Source organism: Chroicocephalus ridibundus, chromosome 2 (assembly GCF_963924245.1).
Source record: "Chroicocephalus ridibundus chromosome 2, bChrRid1.1, whole genome shotgun sequence".
NCBI lineage: Eukaryota > Metazoa > Chordata > Aves > Charadriiformes > Laridae > Chroicocephalus > Chroicocephalus ridibundus.
In genome coordinates, this window is record NC_086285.1 from 97,894,128 (window position 1) to 97,917,031 (window position 22,904).

A 22,904-nucleotide genomic window follows, 5' to 3' on the forward strand; every position below is an offset into this window, starting at 1 on the left:
CATGTACTTCATTTTCAATTAATTCTACATGAAATTAACAAAAATAACATGAAATTAACAAAAATGACTTTTCTTTTCTTTAATCAGCTTCACTATCTGTCACAATTTTTTCCAATACATTTAGACTTGTAGACATTTCCCTTTAGTTCAGTTAACATTTGAGGATATCATCTTATTGTATCATCTGATGAGAATAAGGGGAAGCCTGTCATCAGGACACATCCCAGGATTCCATTAAAATGAGTCAAGATGAGTAGTTAAGTTAGGAAAGATAGAGAACAGTCTACGTGAGGTCTCAAGCATACTCGTACCAGTGTCCCTCCATCAGCAACAGCAGAATTTAGCAATTCTTTCTAAAGACTCCTGCCATAGACAGTGTTATAAAGAACCATCATGCTAGCCCAACTGAACCTATTCTGCATTTTGGGTTATGTATACCATGTTAAACTATGTGATTATATACTATTCTTGTTTGCCAAAAATTTTGAAGCAGCTCTTTGACAGAAGCTCTTAGAGCAGGAAGAAAAGAACCTAACGCTTATCACTAGCGGCCAAAATCAACCATCATTTCAAACTCTGCCATCTTTAGGTGGTGTATTTTTAGTTTCTTGGTGGATTATGAGAAATTTATCTTGGTGCTCTCATGAGTACTTCCCTTCAAAGACGAGCAAAAAGGAGAAAAGTGCAAAGGAAACAACCTTTTAACTGCATCCAGTGCTCTGTATTACCGATCTCCTTTCAATGCCTCTAATTACATTTTTTAAAAAAGTAATCATACTCTACTATTCAAAAAAAAAAAAAAAAAAAAAAAGAAAAAGAAAAAAAAGCCAACAAAAAGAACCTGCAAGAACCCGATACAGTTTGCACAGTGGTTTTTTGCCTTTTTTTTCCAGCTTGATTATAATATTACTACTTGTTCATCATGCACAGCAGTCAGCACTGCACGTAACACTAAAGGACTTTCATGATATCTTCGTCTGAAACTGTGAAGTAAAATGGGAGTTTTTCCAAAATAGCTGCTAGGAACTAAAAAAACCTCTGCTAAGAAACTATATCCACAGGGTTTTGCCCAATAGTTGCAACCTATTCATATTAAGGGAAAAATTGATCTACACATGAATTTTCAAACAAGCAAAGAACTAACTCCGAGCCAGAAAAAAAGTAGTTGGGACTAAACTTTGACCTGTGGCTCACTGAACTCAACTCTTCACCTGATCTGTCCTAACAAACCAATACCTAACCAAAACAATTTTATGAAGGGTTATGATTGCACATATTTACTAATCATAAGTCACTCACATAATACAAGCATTTCAAATTCAGGAAATAAAAATGTGATTTTAAACCAACCAAACTATACTAAAGGGCAAAAGAACATTTGCCCTCTTAGTGGACAATTATAACTGAATCATAAAGCAAGCAACTCTACCCACTTGTTCAGAAACACAGAAAGCCCCTCATCATATAACCCTGAGCTCATGGAGTAAATACTGAAGATGAAACATTCTAAAATCATTATAGCTGCTCAACCTGGACGCTACATGCAGCATTATTCACCAGTTGCCATTCACAGCAGATAACCAGCTGTGCAGCTCCATTTCATGGTTTACAAGAACCTTTTAGAGAGTTGTGCCAGTGTCCCCACGGCCTGCACGCTCTACTCTGCCCGGCTTGTTCTCAACAGCATTCAGAACAACAGTGTTTCAGGTGTCTTTCACAACACGCAAAGCAGATCTATGGTTTCTATTGTAATTGCTACTGAATGAAAAGGATGGGTTGCTGTTTATAAAACCATAGTAACCATTCTAACTCTCCCACTAATACTGAAGTAAGAATAAAAGTTGCTGCTGGAAGCACAACCCATTTCCAGATATGGTGGTTGGTGTTTTTTGTCTTTCCTTTAATCACTCGGTTTTCATATATTTTATCACATACTAGATTCTTTAAAACTCTCAGGTCCTGCTGATGTACACAGGCTACAGGCATCCCTCTCCAGCCCTGTGCTTGTCTGAAGCAATGACACCGCCCAAGTCCCAGCAAGCTATCACTGCATTGAGGAGTTGTCCAGATTTGTCACACATGAGACCAAACATGGACTGAATCAGTTTTAACTTCTTTGGAATGACCGTTCCACAAAGAACAACAGTTAACCCTAGTGGACTAAGATGAACCATGGGAACTGAGGAGTACATTCCTTATACAACACATCACACGTTTTTAAAAGCCACTCAAAGCAAAATTATTTTAGCTATACCAACTGCTTTAATTATATTGAATTTTTTTACTAGCCCTCACTTCCCTTAAGACTGTTGTTAGCGTCAGCAGTTCTGAGACCACGAGTATTCTCATTTCGCTCCTGCTACACTGAATGCCACTGAGCATACAGGCCAGGTTGAGGCTTCAAAAGTAAAAGATTAACAGCACTGGCTAAAGCCAGTCAATGCATTATTTGCAAGCACTTACGTTCCTAGGTCTACAACTGTGCTTCACCCTCACCACTCCCCTGTTAGGTCAGTTGACTGATGCTTCCTCCGAGCAGAGAATAGCTCTCCTGTCTGGGAGAGAACTGGTTTTGTTACGCATGCAAGTGGGGACCAGCAGAGATCAACTGTTCTTAAAGAAAAAGCAACACTAAATCAAACTACTGCTAGGAAGGCTAATGCAATATTCTGCTGTACAAAACATGTAACTATGTGCATTCATTTAGTAGAAGACAAGAGATCAGGTAGAATTATATGACCTTCAGTAGCTTATACCAAGAGCTGGAAGAGACACTTGTGAGAGAAAACTAAGAAGCAAAGCATGTTAAGGAGTGTTCATGCTGAAAAAAAACAAAAAACAAAACAAACAAAAAAAAACACTCCCCAAAACCACAGAATCCATTAGTTGGAATCACGATTTTTCTGTTTATTTACCTTCTTATTAAGCCAGTGCCACAGCTTGTCAGTGGCAGGGGGAGATGGGAGAAAAGGGGAAAAAAAGACAAGAACACAGTGGAAAATTATTGAAAAATGCAGTAATAGAGAGGGGGGAAAAAAAAGCAACGACAGGCAGGCAAAGTCATCCACAGAATGAAAATGAAATTGTTCCAGACACAAAAGGTAAACTGCAATACTAAGAAAAGATCATAACAACTTCTAATGCAAGAATCTAGATTTTACTATTAACATGCACTTTTTGAAACAAAGAGGGATATAACAAATAAGAACAACTTCAGTGATATTAACAGAGCTATCAGCATAATCTGGGCAATTTCAGTTTAATTATACTGAGAGCTAACATTTCAGATTTCAGAGCAGGACTTGTAAAAGTACTCTGAGAAGGGCACTTTACTGAAACACCAAAACTTCACACAAGATACTTGTTCATTGCATTAATACTCCCATTCAGGCAGTTTCCTATGTATTTCAAAACACTCCCATGATGTCAACTACTGTTAAACACATGTTATGTTTTTTCATTACCATATTCATGTTACAACATTCACATTCAATGGCACAACTTCAAATATGTAATTAAATCTGATATACACACACAACAGCAAATTGTAGATCAAATAAACATATGGATTTCATATAATTTTATTGGTTGTGCAGAAGGCTCTTTGCACTTTTCAACAGTCAGTTTCTCCTTTTGTACTACAGTTATCTTTCCTTACTAATTCTCACCCATACTTCTCAAGTACACCCATTTTAAGGACCTAGTTTACATAGGACCATATTCTTAATTCTAGTCATTAGTAATCAGCAGCATAATCGCAACAGTGAAAACTATAATGTTGTTATTCATCTGTGTTAAAGGTTAAGTTCAAGTAAATGAAGTTTGTTTCTCCCTGAAAACAAGATCAGTGAATGCTCAACAAACGTAGTATTTTCACCAGTTGCCAGAAATTATCTTGGCTCCCAATGAACACAAAATAAGAACATTTTAAATTAAAAGTATCTCAGAATGTTAAGTTAGCAGAAGCAAGAAGCAGATTTACAAAGAAACATGAACATCAGGAAACATGAAAATAAAATATGTCACAAAGCACACAGTTTTACTAGCTTATACTACCCATGGAAAGAATCACAGTAATGGAAAGCACTGACAAAACTTCAAAGCCTCAAATTGACACTGTAGGATTTGTTTCTATTTTACCTCTTCACCTATGCAATAATTTATCAGTGAAAAAAGGTAAAGTTGTGTACTGATTCAACAACATACTTTTGCCTTTAACTTTACTTCTGCATATTAAAACCCACTATACATTAGGTTCATTTTGGAAAAAATGTAGGTCTCATGGCTGTATTTCTCTACTTTGCAAATCCAATACAACAAAAACTAGAGCTCTATTTTTAGGCTGACATTTTAGCAGAATGTAAAAGGAAGTCTTTTGTATTTTTCTATAATTCCAGCCTCCTGGAATAGGATGATAAATACAGTAACTAAGAAATAACATTATATGTCAAAAATAACAATTTTTTTATTAATGTTTAAGACAATATCTGGGAGGCTTTACCTGCCTACTGTCTTACCAACACTGATGTTTAAGTAGTTCTACAAATGTAATCAATCTACATTTAAAAATAGGCTACAGCTTAATTCTAATCTTCAAGTCATCCAAAATTAATAAGACTTTTCCAATATTTTATTGGAAAATTATTTATATAAGATCTTACATGTCTGTAGAAGTATCTTCTAGAATAATATATGCACTGGTAGAGATTTTGCCTGGTTTGTGTTCTTGCTTTAACTACGTGCTAAACTTGGTACCAGAAGAACCAAACCTTGACTTTACCCAAATACCAAACTATCTATTACAGTCCTCCAGATATAAAATTCTAGTATGCTACACTTAGAAAAAGCATATAATAACTACATGATTCATTGAGGTCTACCAGAAAGCATGCACACAAAATACTACCACATTCTAATTAATAAAAATGTAGTGCGTGCAGTTGAGCAACTGCCTACAATGCTGAACTCCCTCGCAAACTCTAATCAAAATAAAGCTACGGTCACCATATTAAAAGACAACAGTCTTATTTAAAAAAAAAAAAAATTATCACTGAAGCAAATTACTAGTTCTTGGTTGCCGATAAGAACATGCATGATACCGTATCTACTAAGTTTTAAGATGACTTGATGGATGGCAACAGAAACCTCCCTACTCTTTCCTCCAGGAAGTCTCTACATCTGAACTGCTGTGTTTTTTGGCAAACCCACAACGAGGGACTAAAGAATACAGTAAGGACATTCTACTTCCACGGCCAATATTTAAAGTATGCCTGCACATACAGGCACAGTTTGATCTCCTGTTTATAAAGAAAATGAAAAGCAATGCCCTACTTACTTTCCTCTTGATCAGAACTTTTCCTCAGTTCAAATTTGTCTGCATTTCCAAGATAAGCATAGGTTGATGAGCAGGGGGAAAGAAGAAGAGCAGTTCTTTTCTTACTACTTTTACTTAAGAAACAGACATAATCAGTAAAGCTCAAAGATTTGCATGCATGAGCAGTACTCTCCGATATTTCTCACAATGGGTTATTTTCCAGACCACTTACACAAGCCTCCTAAACTTCGTTTGGGAGAAAAAGAGATGCCACTCTAAGATGGATTTCTCATCCTCACTACCTTTGACTCAAAACTGGAACTATTTCCTAATCAGGCATACGACTTGAGAAAGACCAAGTAGTACCACTAGATACTTGTGTGAAACAGACCTTGTCAATGGCTTGTTGTACTTAGCTAAGGGCCCCAATACATCCTGATGCTGAGATTCAGCCTCCACTATACAAAACTCAAAATAAACGAACAAACAAAAAGATCACTAAGGAGCTTCAGCTCCCAGGAAAAGAAAGTACAAATAAAGTATTAAAAAATTAAACATCTAATTGCAAAGCAAATGTCCTTTAATCTTGTTTTATCTCACACACACAAAAGGTAACCTGTAACACTTTACTCCACGAATTTCTATTTTGTGTTTTCATATTTTCACTTCCTCTTCAAGAGTGCCTACTAAAGCCAAAACGTCTGGTAATCCAACTTAAATGCAGCTCATCCATCCTTTCTAACAAAAAAATTGCAAGGATGTCATTTTCATTCCTCTCCTTCCCCTGAACCCACAAAAAAATCACAATTGCCAACATCCTATGGCATTGCTTCCCAAATTCTCAGAGATAAGATGCATCCGTGACCCTACAATGCACAGAATAAGCATATCCAGTAGAACTTAAAAGATATGAAAGCATTAGTGTGACAAGCATTGGAAGACCACATATAATTCCGGCCACCCATGATAAGGCCAGGTGAACTCTAATTAGAACAGGCACAAACAAGGACAACGGTCATGCAGAGTATCTAGTGTCTTTCTTATAAAGGCTGGAAGAGCTTGAATTGCTTTAATACACACAGCACAGACTCAGAAGGAATATGACTATGACCTAAAAAATGGGGGGAGAGGGGAGATGGAGAAATGAGTTATGCCAACGCTGTTCTTTTGCTTAGACAAGAACATGAATATAAACTGACCTTAAATACATTTAAGCTGAGGAGTGGGAAGTTCTGCTGCACAATACGACAAAAGCCCTACCTTCTTTAAGGAGAAAAGACTTAATGGAATTAGGAAGGATACCGTGTCATATAGTTATGCAATACAAGGATACTAAACTTGACAACTCATGAAATACAATACATACAATATTGTGTCTATAGTTGTCTTACTTACAAAACAAAAGCTTTTAACAAAAAGCTTTGTATAATGTAAGCTTTTATCCTAACATGTTAATATTTCCCACTGCCTTTGGAAACTCCCTTTATCTTGTTCATAGCTGTATTCTGAAAGGCTTTTCCTTTTTCAAATTCTTCCTCTGTGACACTGTTACTTATTTCCTACAGCCACTTTAATGCTTTTGTTGACCTTTTGACATCCGTTTACCCATTAGCTGTGGGCTTAAGCTCTTCCTTTTCCTATAGGAATTCAGAGCTATAAACTGCAGACGGATCTGCCGAGGTACAGATGCTCTGACAAATGTACTTACAGGGTTCAGCTCTTCAGTTACAGAAGCTTTGAGGTAATGACTTTTTCTAAAGCAGAGAATACTTCAGCAACTCAGTTACAGAAAGCACATTCTTACACACTGGCATAGCTTTTACAAACAAAATAATCTATCAGGTTAAGTCAAAACTTACAACTCTGAATAGAGGAGCCTTTATAAATTTTATGAAGCTTTACAACTCTGAAATTTGGAATGCAAATGTGGGCACATTTTGAGTGGGGGAGAAAGGAGGGAAGCTCAGAAGCCTAATTCTATGGCACTTCCCAAGTACCTTATCTCACATAATTCTTCTCTGACAGAGAAGAATTCTTCTGTACCACCATACCATTGTGTTAAACAACTATACTTCCACACAACATAAACAAATGTGTTTGAACTAGCTCAGGCCCTACTTACAGAATAAAATAAGTTTGTTTTGAAATTAAGTTTTCACAACAAAAGTAAGAACATCTCATCCTTCAGATTAAAGCTCATTAAGTTTAACTTCAAAATCTTTGTAATCAGGTAAGATGACTGAACCATGAGAAGTTTGCCTTACTCACATAAGGAATCTTCTAAAGCTAACTCAACATTTAAGTGACTTCCGTCAAGCTTTGCATGCAATCATTTAACAAAGTTTAAATGTGTACTTAAGTGTGAATAGTGACAGAAGAGACATGGTTTAAAATACACCATAAAACAGATATAGTTTTACATGAGAGACGCGTCCATTAGTGACAGACATTTATTTTAAAATTAAAGCATCTCAGCAAACAGTGAACAGAGAATAAAACAAACTTTCAGGTTGCTTAAGGAAATAAGTAGAAATACCTTACTGTCAAGCTTTAGCATGACTCTTCCGAGCCCTCTGATGGGCCGTGGAGCAAGAGCTTCCTGACGTTCCTTCACAAAATTTTCAACAAGTTGCCACCAACTTTTGCAATGGTTTGCCATGAAGTTCAAAACTCCGAAATGAACCACAAGTTTTTTAAGTGCCCAAACTGTAACCACAAGAAGGAAATCAAGTATTAGAGATTTCAGAGGAGCACCACAAGACTACGCATCTATTCCGTTCTGAAAGACCTACAAAAAAAGAAAAATATTATTGAGTTTTATCTCCCATCAGAAACCACTTTCAGAATTTTCAAGTTATTTTAGTACTAATATCCTCATTTGCTTTACAGCCATACTTATCCACATGGAATTGAGATGGCAGCAGAAGAAAGATGCCTACGCGCTGCCCAATTAAGCAGCTAAGACACTTCAGCAAGGCTTGGGATAAGCAGGTGGCATTCCATGATTCCAATACAGTGGAGTTATCACATCTTCACAAATACACCACGCCAGACTACACATAAAATACCAGATTCAGAACTTAACAGTATGTTACATATAAACCCGAGTTTTCAGCCTCGGTTCTTAAGGTTTAGGCCTTCTATACTGTTAAAGTTGTATCTTTCCTTTAAGAACAGACAGCAGATCATGCATAACTTTACAGTAAAGAAGTGTTAATTTAAACCTTCAACTGAAATACAACTACTGATCAGTTTTGCTTTTAAACGTCAAAAACATTATTATCAGCTTTTTATCTCAGCAGGAAGATGATCACACAAAGCTTCAGAAAAATCCATACTGCTGCTCAAAACCAGACAACAGAAGAAATATTTACAACTTTTTTGCCCCCCAAAAAAGCAGCATTTTGCTACCACAAACAGCTTTTCTCCAACACTCTAACATATATCCACTGTAAAATAAAGAACCTCTTAACAACACTAGAAATGTCTAGCATTACAGTTACAGAAATAAAAGCTCATGTCTGTTTACTCGCCATGAAATAAAGCCCAGAGACTTTTGCATAAGGTTTATGGTTCCTATTCTGCGATGTCACTTCTCTCCCTCATTTACTGAGTACACATGCAAAACTTGTGAATCATCACAATCAGGAATGTAAAAGCAAAAAAGCATGATACATATGAAACCTTCCTTTGAAGCTAACAGACCTTTAGTAAGTAATCTTCCAAAGCTACTATCGAATTTAACATCAGAATAGAGGAGTTAGTTAATTCACATTATAAACACAGATTTCTATTACAAGTGATTTTACTGGAGTATTGATGCACTCTGGAGTGCATTACTGGAGTAATGATGTCACAAAAACATCATTACAAAACACATCGACAGACCAGGTCTCACAACCCAGTCCTGCCGTGAACTACTGATACACCAACCTCTAAACAAAACTATACAGCATCCCCAAATACTGAAAAATATGGTTCTAATGGAAAACAAAGTGAAACTATTAGCAACAGAATCACATAATTCTATTTTCTAATTTTTTTTAAACCAGAATTTAGTAACAGTGAATGTCACATGTAGATCAAAAATTACAGTCAGTGTTAAAAATTCTACTTACACAGTAAAGTAACTTTCTGTGAAAACGACAGCAGCATTTCTCCAATTATATTGTATTTATAGCAACATTTGATACCAAATTCCCCATCATTACATTTAAGTGTCCTTTAATACAGCTTTTCTTTATTAAGAAAGACTATTCTCCAAACTAGATTCATTAGTTACTGCCACACATCAACACCACAATAATTCCCTCGTCCTCAAAAATTCACATCATGCTTGGAGATGTGTAAAATGACATACATAGCCGAAAGATTAACTTTTAATATCCACAGGGCATTTATCAAAGTTCCACAAAAGTCTACTATCTGTAAGCCACTTGTAATAATTTACATTCTTGCCCACGGAGAGCTCATTCAACAATTTGCTGACATTTGGTTTACTTACCCTCTGGCACCACCACGTGGCAAATAGGGGATTTATTCTCTTGAAGAAATAGATTAACCTAATAATCAAGATCACGTGGCAAAAATGCAAAAAAGGAGAAAATACAGTGCGAGTGCCAGCACCTAAGTTGCAGGCTGAAGTTTTGTATGATGAAATGAAACTCATGGTAAATACACAAACTGCTGCTCAGCAAACCAGGGCAAGCTTGCATTTTATAAGGTGAACAACATACCTGAAATGGCATTCTAACCTTCTGCTATTATTTTTAAATAAGTGTTTAAATAATATCTTCTAAAATAAGTGAGTGCACTCTCTTTGCAAAGCTGATGCCAGGAGGTGCTACAATCAATCACACAGCTGTAATTACATTAGGTTAAAAAGAGGCAAGAGTGAATAAGCTAAAGGATGGCTGTTACTAGAAAGACGTGAACAAAAGAAGAGAAAGGCTGCATTGTAAGAAATTCCAAACATCTCCACGAAGTAGAAAATAACCTGAAGACAAAAAAAGAACTCAAAAAAGGATGCAACCGAACAAGCAAGGAAGTAAATGAAAGATCTTAAAAAGAGACAGCAACAGGATTCCCAGGCTCACATCACTGAACAAAATGCTACAAGTGTTCTACAACCTAGTTTATTGCTTAGCTTTTGAATTCAAAAGTCATTTTCTTCATCTTTTCATTTTATGGTATAATTACTGTATAATTTTTCCACCCTCTACATTAAGCAATTTTAAAAGAGCATCTCATTCTACCAAAGTACAAATGCATTCAAGGAAAAACATTAATTATACCAATATGCTTCTAATGATCTAAATGCTACTTCACGAAGTCCCGTCTACCAATAATAAACTCTAGTGGAATTAACACCTTTTTATTTAAGGTTTTAGGGGTGGGGTTTTGTTTTGTTTTTATTTTTTCCACATACTAGAAGCATTCTCCTTAAGGTCTCAGACGTGCTTAAGTTATTAGTCTCCTTAAACTCCAGAAGTTGCAAAGAAACTTGCTTTGGAAGTCTTACTATTTTCCACTACTAAATATTTTTAATACCACCTCTCTTTTAACAGTCCTGGTCATCATCATTCACCTTCTGACATCTATTGTGATCCACTGTTCTACATTTGGCTCTGTTCATTATTATACTGCCTTTTCATAATATTTTTGTAGTGATCTAGATATATTCAGTTATATGCCAAGAAAAAGCACTTAATGGCCCAGTGTCACCACTAAGGCAACAGGTCACAAATATTCTCAAAATTAATTTCTATTTTGGCATGAGTTGATTGTTCAGGTAGCTAATTTAGACCTAATAACTGGCAGCAGGAGTATTCATCCATTTCAGTTACGGATGTGCACCTTCATCTAGATTCGTCTGGCTCAAGCTTAAACCCAGTCATTGCTGTCTGCCTAACTGCAAAACTGTTGCACCCGTTTTTCCTCCCACCCAAGTAGGTATTTCTAAACAGTGGTTAAGTCACTCCTTCACTTTTCTCTTCAATGAATTAAGGCACATAAGCTCTGCTTCTAGTAAGTCTAAAATTGATTTTCTAATCCCTTTATCATTTTCACAATGCATTTATGAACTACATCCAACCTGCCTTCACCATTTCCCACGATGCCCAGACACCAAAACGGGGCAGTTTCTTCTGTAGCAACTACACTGAAATGAAACAAAGATCAAAGCCCTTTCTCCTCTTAGCCTGTATTTAGCGATTTATATGCCTAAGCATCATATTACCCTTTAGCTCCTACTACAGTGCCACAACCAAATGTGCAGTTGTTCCTTTCCCTATGCCTCTCAGAGTCCAGAGCCCCTCAAACCTGTAAGCATGGCCCCACGGGAATCATGATTTCTAGATTTCCACAACCAGACAGTTTATAATGGCTTTGTGTGTTGGGTGTAAATTGCAAGGTTTTGGTAGCAGGGTGGCCGCTGAGGTGGCCTCAATGGGGAGAGACCAGGGGCTGCCCTGTGCCAGGCACGGTCAGTTCCAGCTGGCTCCACAATAGACCCAGCAGAGGCCAAAGCTGAGCCCACCAGGCAGAGGTGTGGTGCCTCTGAAAATATACTTAAGAAAGGGCAGAACACAGTAGAGACGGAGAAGAGGAGGGAACACATAAGAAGTGATGAGAGAAGAATGGGGAACAAAGGGATAGAGAAAGGAAATAAAAAGGCCACAGGAGTAGAAGTGCTGCATGGTGGAGCAGGCACACCGCTCCGAGAGACCGTGGCCTGTGGAGGACCCATTCTGGAACAGGTACACCTCTTGAACAGACCATGGCCTAGGGATGAGGAGACACCTGAGGTGGTACCTCCCCAAAGGGTATGACGGCTCACCATGGATGAGCTCACACCAGAAGCCAGGAAAAGAGATAGTGGCTCTGTGGGTACTTGGCCACCACCTGGGGCCAACCCACCACACTTGAATAAAAGGGAAAATAGCTACATTTAAGTGTTAGATACATTAAAAAATGCTGAAAATTAGTGTTTTAACCGAAGCTTAGAGAAAATCCAAGCAAATTAGGAAACTCACTTTGTTTACAGTAGGGAGATGGGAGGAAATGCCTTCAGATTCATAGTAACTTACGCATATTTCCAGAGTTACCATCTTCCCTATTAACCCCCCAAAAAAGTGTTCGAAAAAGTGGTACCCAGTTTTAAAATAACCTCCTTAGATAGCTCTCGTAACTACTCCATTCTTGCTTGATATATAAGAGAACAGATGCATGTACATGTGAAACAACAAAAGCTAATTAACCCCAGAGCTAATTAGAATAAAATTTATCTTGTGACTTGTCCACAGAGCCTAACAACCCATTTTTAATGGAAATTAAAAGTTAGCATGAGCTGTACTTCAGTACTGAATAACAGCTAAAATATTCTTTATCTACAGGTGCAAAAACATGAAAGACAAGACATCAAGAGGAAGAAAAACAAAGTACTCCAAGCCAAAAGTATTCTTACAACAGCACTAAATTATTTCAGGTAGCTACAATATTCAACAGACAAAGCAATTCTACAGAGTTGTCCGCTACATGATAACAGACAGCACACATCAATCTTGCTATTTGAAGCTACAATTCACCAAAAACATAATAATGTTCAATAACATCATTATGTTCTTAACAAAAAATATTGAAAAAGTTTTAATTTAAAACTCATACAAGTCTAAAGCCTTTCCTTCTATTTTATTTAACACAATGCCTAAGGCTACCCAAAGTCATCATTTAACATACATTTCTAGTAATTGGATTATTACCTGCAAAAGGCACTGGCAAGAGCTGCACAATCCAGAAATTTAGCCAGATCTGGACAATGACAATGGCCCACACAAGTGCAACAAAGTAGATATCACTAGTTTTCTTTTTTCTAAGAAAAGACCCTATCTCAGGTCTTTGTCTGCTCCCAGAAGACGATGAAGAGGAGGAGAAAGATGATGAAGCATGTGGAGGCTGATCACCTTCGGTTGTTCCTAAAACAAACAAATGCAAACAAAGAAGTGGAAATTATCATATTAACATTCAACACAGAACCAAATATGCTCCCTAGTCCCAAATTAACCTTTTTTTTGTTGTGAGGGTTTTTTTTGTTTGGTTTCGGTTTTTTGTTAAATTCCCTAAAAGATAGAGACAGCCTTGGCACTGATCTGAATTTTGAAAAGCTAGAACAGGGCTGTGTAAACTCTCCCATATCATGCAACACCATGCCAAGCAGTACCAGGAGAAGGAGAGAAGAAAAGATGCCACAGCCTCTAAGAGGCTTCCTGTTACTGCAGATAAATTACAAGCCAAATATATTTTATAAAATAACCATAAAACCCTGAAAAACTCAAAGTGTAATTCACTGCTAGAAGAAATCTATAAAAGAAATCTTTGATTTCTCTCTACTTCAAGTACTTAAAAAGAAATCTTAGATTTGCACAAAGCTCATTTAAACAAAACAAAAAAAATACAGCAGACATTGAAGAGGAAGCTTGTATCTTACAAATTTCCTACTACACATTTTCTTTTTGTGAACACTCACATTACAAACATAACACTCACACTGTTTTAGTAACAACAGCAAGCGTAAATTAGTGGGTAACAAATGTCATTCTCTCATTTGTAAATTCAAAAATATGAAATTGAATTTTAAAAACATCAACTGGTGTGTTAAAGGCACCTATAAACAAACAGTAAATAGTCATTTCAGGCAAAAATATTGTGTCCAAATTAAAATTCTTGTAGAGAGAACATAGTAAATTATTTATTTAACTTTTGCGCTGGTGCACCTGCCTAGTATCAGACTAGTATGGGTGAGACCAAACCCATCTTCAGTCGCAGTATATAGACTCTATCCCTGAGAACACCAGTATTAACTTTTACTGAGGCCTCATGCTGGTGGCGAAAAGCACACACTTCATAGAATCGTAGAATGTGTTGGGCTGGAAAAGACCTTTAAAGGTCATCTAGCTCAACCCCCCTGCAGTAAGCAGGGACATCTTCAACTAGACCAGGTTGCTCAGAGCCTCATCAAGCCTGGCCTTGAATGTCTCCGGGGATGGGGCCTCCACCACCTCTCTGGGCAACCTGTTCCAGGGTCTCACCACCCTTATAGTAAAGAACTTCATCCTAATGTCTAATCTAAACCTACCCTGCTCTAGTTTAAAGCCGTTGCCCCTCGTCCTACTGCTACATGCCCTTGCAAACAGCCCCTCCCCAGCTTTCCTGCAGGCCCCCTTCGGGTACTGGAAGGCTGCAATAAGGTCTCCCTGGAGCCTTCTCTTCTCCAGGCTGAACAATCCCAGCTCTCTCAGCCTGTCACACACCTTCCCACACACTTTTACTTGAGCAAAATTTGCAGCCATGGTAGAAGAATGTACACACAAGAAAACCTGAAGTTACTCTATGCTGAAGAATAAAAGGCAATTTGTTATGTTGGTACACATTGTAGCAGGAAAGCAATGAACACAACTCTTTCACTGGACTTGTGTCATATCAACACCAACCACTTTCCTCCCACGAAGAAAAATTACTGTAAAAACTGTATTACAATATACTACATGCATATCAGTCAAACAACTCACATCCCACACATGCGCTTTTAGCTGCCACGTATTACTAAAGCCATTCCTAGCCTAAAGCATGATAGCTAGAATGTACAAAAAGCCAAGACAGATTTGTCATACGTGTACAGTAGTGGTAAGTGACAAATTCTGCAGCTTCATACACTGGATGAACACTCTTCTTTTGGTGTAGAAATCTGCATTGGTGTTCTACAAGTAAGGGGAACTATTTTTAGAGATTCTAAACACTTCTCCACCACACTAATACAGTAAGGTAGATCTACTGATTCTCCCAATTGACCGACACTGGGATGATGACACAAACATCAGCTGGTTGCTGGTAACGTATTTGGTGGAATTTCAGAATATTCCCAAAGGAATTGCAGCACACAGCCTGAAAGAAGGAATTCTGTAAGCAGCTAAATGCAGCAGAAACTTCAGATGGAGTGCTCCTTGGAAAATCAGTTCATATCTCAAAGGGATGAAGGCCAGCCCTATCATATACAAACTACACTTTGGAGAAAAAGACAAGAGTTCGTTTTTCATAAGGGGAGTGAAAATTACCTGTGAACAGAAGCTTTCCTAAAATGACAAAGTGTTTTTGTCAGAAGAAATAGACAGTGTCTTATTCCCCTGTACTTCTCTGTCTATTTTTAATGAAGCAGAAGAGTACTAATAGAAACAAATGGATCCAGCTGAAGACGCGCTAAAGGAACACGAATTTGAAAGAAGTATATCCATAATTGAGAATTTTCCCCAATCAATTCAACTTACACAAAACTTTTATTTTTACTTGTTTGCTCCAAAATTAATATAATAAACAGAAGTAACACGACAACAAGCAGAAACTCAAGTATTTATCAAAGGGAAGGAAATGCTAAAAGCCAAAATAGAAAAAAAAACAAAGGAATTTAATATGCTGGAAGCTATGCCTCAAGACTGAAGTTATCAAACACTTTTTGCCCTTAAAGCCCTTAGTAAAGTCACTTTTATCAAAGAAAAAAGCATTACCCCTTCTTTCAGTAATGAAAAATTGGATCAACATATTTTTGCAATGAAGAAAACCTAAACTAAATAACAGTAATGTTAAGAGTAGTACCAATTGAACTGCCTCATTCGCTTACAGTTTCCCTATTAACTTAAGCAGACTGTACACGGAATGTAAAACACAGATGGGAAAGAGCTAACAGGAAAAAAAAGAAAATAATTAAAAAAAAAAAAAAGAAGAAAAAAAAGACAAAAACTCCGAGGGGATCCCAAGGCAAGAAAACTTTTTCAGAACGCAGTTCCACAGCACTTTAAGCCAAAGTAAACTGGCACTGCCAATGAGCCAGTATTCTCCCCCGTGACAAACACAAGACTCCTTAGTATCAGAATTGCTGTTTAGCTCTGTATCATAACTCAGTTCACAAAGTTGATCCACCCAAAAACCCCACCAAACTTTGCAAACAAAAAAAAGTCACACTTTGTCAGTAATACATGTTAAGCCAGGCATGAGTGCCTTGTAGACACAAATAGGAAAAAAAGGTCTATCAGAATATTGATTTAGAGTAACTTCGGGTTCTGTAAAACCTCATTTAGTGTCCCTTATTATATTTTTAGAGATGAAACCTGAAAACCACCTTTCTGTGTTCAACTAATGAAAGTATGAGAGCCTTTCCCAAATGGGAAAGAATTCTTGCAAAATCAGAATGTACAGTACCTATTTGAATATAATAAAAACAACAAAAAAAGTCAATTCTCCAGACTGTCTTAAGACACATTCTTTTCTTTACACAATATATTCTCTGTCAAGTTAACTTCTTGTTAGCACAGCATTTTGAATTATTCTCCTGCCCTTCCTTAACTAAAAGGAAAAGGAAGAGCAGCACAAACAGGAAGGCAAGCGTCTGTATCTCTACATGTATCAGAATAAGATCTCCAGAGTTAGATGAAACAGTGATTTTATTATTATTAATGAAAAAATCTCTCAGAACAGCAGGATGAAGGTACTCCTTCATGAATAATCACATTTTTCTGTAATTTCAAGGGAAAAATAGTTGTGTGGTTGAGGGGTTTTTTTGTTGGTTTTTTTGGGGTTGTTTTTTTTTTTTGAGAAAAAGTCAGGGGGGGAGAAGAAAGGTAAAAGGCATGACTACAATGAAGGATTTCAGTATCTATGATATTCAAAGCCAACAAGACAATAGAATCTTGCCTACAAGGCCAATAACAAAATACTGCAGTGGTATCTGCTTCTTAAGTTGCAGACTTCACATTTGCTGTATAGTCTGGAAAGACTTGGGACACTAGGAAGGACAACAACTTAGACCACCTTCACCTGGAATAATTAAACTCCTCACCCTCAACACTAAACTCAACAACAAAATAAAGAAAAACATGAGTGTTCAGAAAAACCTATAAAATCAATACAGCTTATTTCCTTTCCTGCTTTTTTCATTAAAAATTTTAGCACAAGGAGAACAGTAAAAATATGAAGCATTGATTGTTCTATAATTGATTAAACATTATTATTGCTACTGACAATTAATCAACCTTGACAACCACTGACATATTTACAAGAGATCTAAGGAAGATCTCCTCTTGAAGTCTGCTGTCCACCTGGCTGAAGGTGTGAAAACTTTCAAAATCTTAAACTTCTCATAAAATAGATGTGTGTTACATTACAAGTTCCAAAGCAAGATAACAAAACATCCAAAAATCACTACAGATGAAAACCACAAAGCTGCAGTTTCTTAACCCTGCCAGTTAAACCTTTCACCATTCAAGAACAATGTTTCATCCCCATTCACACAGAAGATCCAAACCAAAGATGACCAAAAGGACACTTAACAATATCACAGAATAGAATGCTAATTTCAAACAGACTGTTACAGAATTATTTGAACTATTGTTAGGAGTAAACAGGAAACTCCATATTCTTTTCCTGCTACGAAGGAAAACAACAACAGAATCTGCAAGACAAAAAACTCATCTGGTTAACTGTCTCAAGAAAATAAGTCAAAAAACATTCACTACAAAGACACATTTGTAGAACTGCCGTAGTTTTCTTTTGGCCAAGAGAGGTCACAACTTGTAAAAAGAAAAAAAAAGTCTTAAAGAAGAGAAAAAAATTAAAACTGGTAAGTTAAAAAACCCCAAACCACAAGCAACAAACAAGAACACAACCACTTACATAGAATATTTATGGGAGACTGTTGCTTGGCAAGATGTTAAAAATTCAGCTAAAAAAAATAATCTCATTTCCAAAATTAAAAATTAGAGATGGCAATATAAGAAAACTGTCACCCTGATGCTTGGTTCTCAAATTTCTGGACATATGCCCATAGGGTTTTACAATTATTTTGATGATACTCACGTAAAATGTAGAAACAAAGATAAGTTGCCTAGAGCTGCCCTTTTAATATTTAAAAATTAAGCATATTTGCATGCACAGCTTACATTGACATATTTAAAATTAGGAAGCTTGTTTACATTTCATCAGAAGATTTCTGAAGAGCTTGTTCTACACCGTTTCACCTGGTGGCCAATGTAACTTTTTAGTTTCAGGAACTAAAACTTCTGCCTTTAGACAGAAGTTTTTAATGCCGCATGCTCAAAGCATTCTCTCCTCCACAATCGCTGTTTCCTCCTCTGGAGCACAATTTACACACTACAGACAATATTAAGAACGTACTGTCTTGAAGCAGATGACTCTTAGACACGGCTGATTTCAAATTCAAGTTTTGGAAGTTCACATTCTGTGCAACGGAATGACCTATTTTCTCTACTTGTAGAAAATGGATGAAACCTTTTAATTTCCAGAGATCTCCATAACAGCTTATTTTTCAAGTATTGCATTCCATCAAAGGCCTACCCAGAAAAATGATGGTAAGGTTCAAAAGCGGTGATCTAAACACCTTTTTTGCAATTCTTTTAAGCCATTTCTTACAGATTTCTGGCTACGTTAATGCAAGTGAAAGTATCGTGATTCAAGCTACAACGGCAAGTAAACTGACTGCAGGAAAGACTTTGAGCATGCCATAGTTAAACAGACCAAAGGTTTTTTTGTCACTGTGATGCACACAAGAATTATTCCAGTCTGTCTGTACCTGGTCCAGAAATCCAGTGCGTATACAAACATGCCCTCACTCTGAAAAAAAACCCATGAATTCTTCTGGTCAGGCCTTCTAAATGTGAAGACAGCCATATAAACTATTCATTTGAAAGACAGGTTTTATATTATTGTCGCCTTAACGTTTCTAAAAACAGATAAACAAGTTTCACAAGGTAAGTATAAATGTGCTATTCTGTACAGGATGAAGAGGATAGGGACCATTTTGAAATTCGTTCTTAATTCCCTCCAATTTCATGCCCTTAGAGCAAATTCAAATGTTTTCTTACAGAGTATTCAGTCACCTGAGGGTTGTGAGGAACGCTCATTACTGGACTCATCTTCTGTCATTGAAATCGCCATGGCAATTGTTGAAGCAGCAATGGAAATCATCTGACCAGGAAGCTCTGCCCCTGTGAAATATATAAGTGCATGTAAACAATGAAAAGCTTAAGTCTTAAAATATTTTACTTGTTGCTTGATATCTACCAAAGCTGTAAAGCAACATAAATTACATGGACAGACACTGTTAGTTTTTAACATGTATTATATGTAGTCAATACGATCAAACAGGAATGAGTGCTATTAATTTTAATATTAGAAAACACCAGTTATTTGCCTGACACTTTCCTTGATAATGAACTGCTACAGACCAAGTCATTTGCAGTTGCTGGCAGTCTGCTTAATCTAAAAAACCTCTAAAAAGGATAATCAATTTTACAAACAAAGATTATGATGACTTTCAAGAAAACTAAAACAGCAAGACAGGAAAAAGTTTCCCCAAATGATCATACAGCTAGTACTAGAAAGGAATGCCTGACATTTGCTTTTGTGCGAAACTAACTCACAACAAGCAAAACCTATTTTTCCTCAAAGCCTAAACATAAACCATACTTTTAAGAAACTGGTATTTTAAAAACAAATGGCTGGATATAAAACTTGTTCGATGGAGTTGTCTCAGTTTCTCTCATACTCAATATTATAGGAGCTACTAAACCCATATTGCTCCTTTCTTTCAAAATTAGCCTCCGATTTCAAATTTCCTGGGCTTGTAACTACATGCAGGATTCTGTAAACTTAAGCAATCAGGCTTGATAATGAGAGTCACTACTTCGCTATGGAAAACAAACCCCAGTCCACTGCAAAGATTTTCTGTAAAGTATCAAAGATTGACTTCAGCATGCGTAACCCGATTTGAAACAAACATACTAAAAATCTTGTAATGCATATGATACTGAATTTACAGGAATATGGTCCAGATTCTTCCACTTGACTTTATAGAACTTTCGCCTCCAACAATAAAAGAAATAGTGACTCATTGCTTACCAGAAGACTCCTTTCCATTCTGCTGTTCATGCAACATGCCTACCGTCATCAGAACAACTATAACCAGAAACACAGGAATCCTCCAGGAGCCTGCCACAGAAGCTGGAAGATACAGGGTTGTGTTGTTTTGTTTGTTGTTTGGTTTTTTGTTTGTTTTGTTTTGTTTTTTAAACAAGAAAAATTACGCCATTAATTAACTCTACATTTAGCAAAACCAAGAAAGGCACCACAACAACAAAGAACAATCTGGGCAGAAACTAACAAGTGTCATAAAGCAAACAATTTTCTATAATCACAGAAAGGAAGAATAGAAAAAACAAGTGAAAAGTTTCTCAATGAATAAACCAAGTTGTTACTGTTCCTAACTTCAGTGACTTTATGCCGATATACTTTGGAGAACAATTTTAAAAACAACATGAAAGATTATACAAAAATACAGACAAAATAAAGCCATTTTCAATATCAGAGACAAATCAAGTCTCCCCCCCAACATCTCTATTTATGTTAGATCTCCACAGAGTGGCATCAAGCAGTGCCTTCTTGGCTTTTGGCTTTTCAGCTAGTACTTCCAGCAAATAAAAGACTGTCAAAATGTAAGCAAATGCAAAGTCATTATGCACAGCTTAAAACCTCAGGGAAGTGTCCTCGCACGGTCAGAACAACCCTTGAAACCTGCTGCTAAAGCAAACTAAATCATGAAGTACGCTGTGAAACTTTCCATCAGGATTGTCTTCTATGATCTGCATAACACTTCCATCATAAACTCTCATAATACAATCTGGTAATCTTTTATATTAAATATGTAAAATAAATCTAGTACTAATAGATTACTATACTCTTACATTTGTATTAACAGATCATATAAATTACCTGCAAATTTATTTTATATTGTTGATATCGTATTGACATGCTCGTTGACTACTGGTTGTTGTTTTTGTTTGCTTCTATTACTACTATTAAATGCATTTTACAGCTTCAGCCTTGACCAATGGCAGGCTCTCAAGAAAATAATAAAATTAAAAATCATCACAAGTGAAAGTGTAAATCCCACCCACATGTGGCCCCAGCCCTTCCCTACTGCCAGGGAGCCTGTACCAGGCTTGCGACTGCAAGAACTAAATAAGGGAAAACCATGGGAAACACAAACTGGGCAGGAGAAGCGGGAGACACACGTTGCTCAGCATCTTCTTGCCTTTCCATTCCAAACTCCAACACTCCTGCTGGCCACATGCAGCCAGAATTTCTGAGCAGAGAAAACAGCCTGCATCTCAGCTAAGACTCCGTTATAAAGATTTAGCAGAAGAGCAAGTGAGCAGCTTTGTTTGCAAGAAAACAGAATCCCAGGGGACTCTTTAGCATAATAACTTCTTGTTACTTACCTAAGTGAAATAGCAGCATAATCCAGACAGGGACAGAGACTGCTTTTAAGTAACGTTCAGTGCTTATATTCCACTTGAATGAAACCATCAGCAGGTAACCAACTACCAACGTCCATATCTTTAAGAAAGAGATACACAGGTATGTATACATACTCAAATACAATACAGAGATATTCTGATATATGTGCATGCACACACATGCACGCACCCCCCCAACTGCCATACTGAGAGAACCAAAGTCAGGTTCTTAATTCTTTAAGCAGCCTACATTTCAGAACTGTCAATTAATTACAGGAGTTTTGCTCCATGTAAGAGAAATGTAAAGTCTGTGCGAAGTGTAAGGACAGGCTAGAGCCTCTAGTACAGTTCTAACGTGAGGGAGTATACACGCTTTGCTGGACACAAACCCTGACAGAAGATGTTTTTGCAGCTGAGACCAAACAATTACTCTGGAACTGCTATTGAAAGGTGAGAATCTAAATGAAACAGGGCCACCAGCAGAGGCCACAGGAAGGCAAAGCCAGCAGAGCATCACTTATTCCAGCACAGAGCAGCGTGCCCCCTCCTCCGTTCCAGTCCAAAGACACAAAGGGGGTTTTAAGCCAAAGGCAGTCATTAAGAGTCACAACAAAAACTGCTGCTTCTCAGCAGTCTTGGTCCACAAAACAGTCATGCCTTTAAATGACATGTGACATGTAATTTTATCAAATATTTAACTAAAAACACTGAAGAGACAGAAAAATGTCTGTGACAACATATCGAGAGGCAGATGTGGTCATTTTGGTTATGCTGTTTCTAACAGCATTCTGCAACTCTGCTCATTGGGTAAATCACAATAGAGAATTCTAATTAAGAATCTTGCAATGAAGAATTTGAGCTGGAAAATGCTGAAAAGAAGAAAACAGAAACCAGAACAGGTAAGAGGAGGCAAAAGGCTGCTACTTAGCAGATGTGAAATAAAAGAGGTATGAAAACCTGTAAAAATAAAAATTCAGTATTGCATTTTTTTTTAAAAAGTATAATTAAAAAAAAAAAACCAAACCACAAAAATTCCTGACACTTCTGGCCCAAAGTCAACAAACATTCCCTATCCATAACCAGTTAACGACACCTTCAAACTTACCCTTACAAATCCATAAATGCCAATAAAGTGTAAACAGAACTTCTATTAGCAGCATTTGCTGAATCACGTGTCACTGTAATAAGTAAGAACGCGCTGGCAGAGACACAAACCAGGCAATTAGACAGAA

General features: G+C 36.9%; 1 protein-coding gene across 2 annotated transcripts in view; it reads right to left on the minus strand.

The window, feature by feature from the left end:
• TMEM245 (transmembrane protein 245) overlaps window positions 1-22,904 on the minus strand; it is a 93,898-nt gene that overhangs the window by 59,877 nt on the left and 11,117 nt on the right. The window contains exons 2-7 of one of the 2 annotated variants that reach the window (XM_063326269.1): window positions 21,655-21,772; window positions 20,276-20,377; window positions 19,255-19,362; window positions 13,075-13,287; window positions 7,851-8,020; window positions 2,916-2,939 (exon numbers count right to left, since the gene is read on the minus strand). In XM_063326269.1, coding sequence (XP_063182339.1) covers window positions 2,916-2,939; window positions 7,851-8,020; window positions 13,075-13,287; window positions 19,255-19,362; window positions 20,276-20,377; window positions 21,655-21,772 — 735 coding nt within the window. The remainder of the gene's footprint in view (window positions 1-2,915; window positions 2,940-7,850; window positions 8,021-13,074; window positions 13,288-19,254; window positions 19,363-20,275; window positions 20,378-21,654; window positions 21,773-22,904) is intronic. The other variant, XM_063326270.1, reaches the window with a different exon arrangement.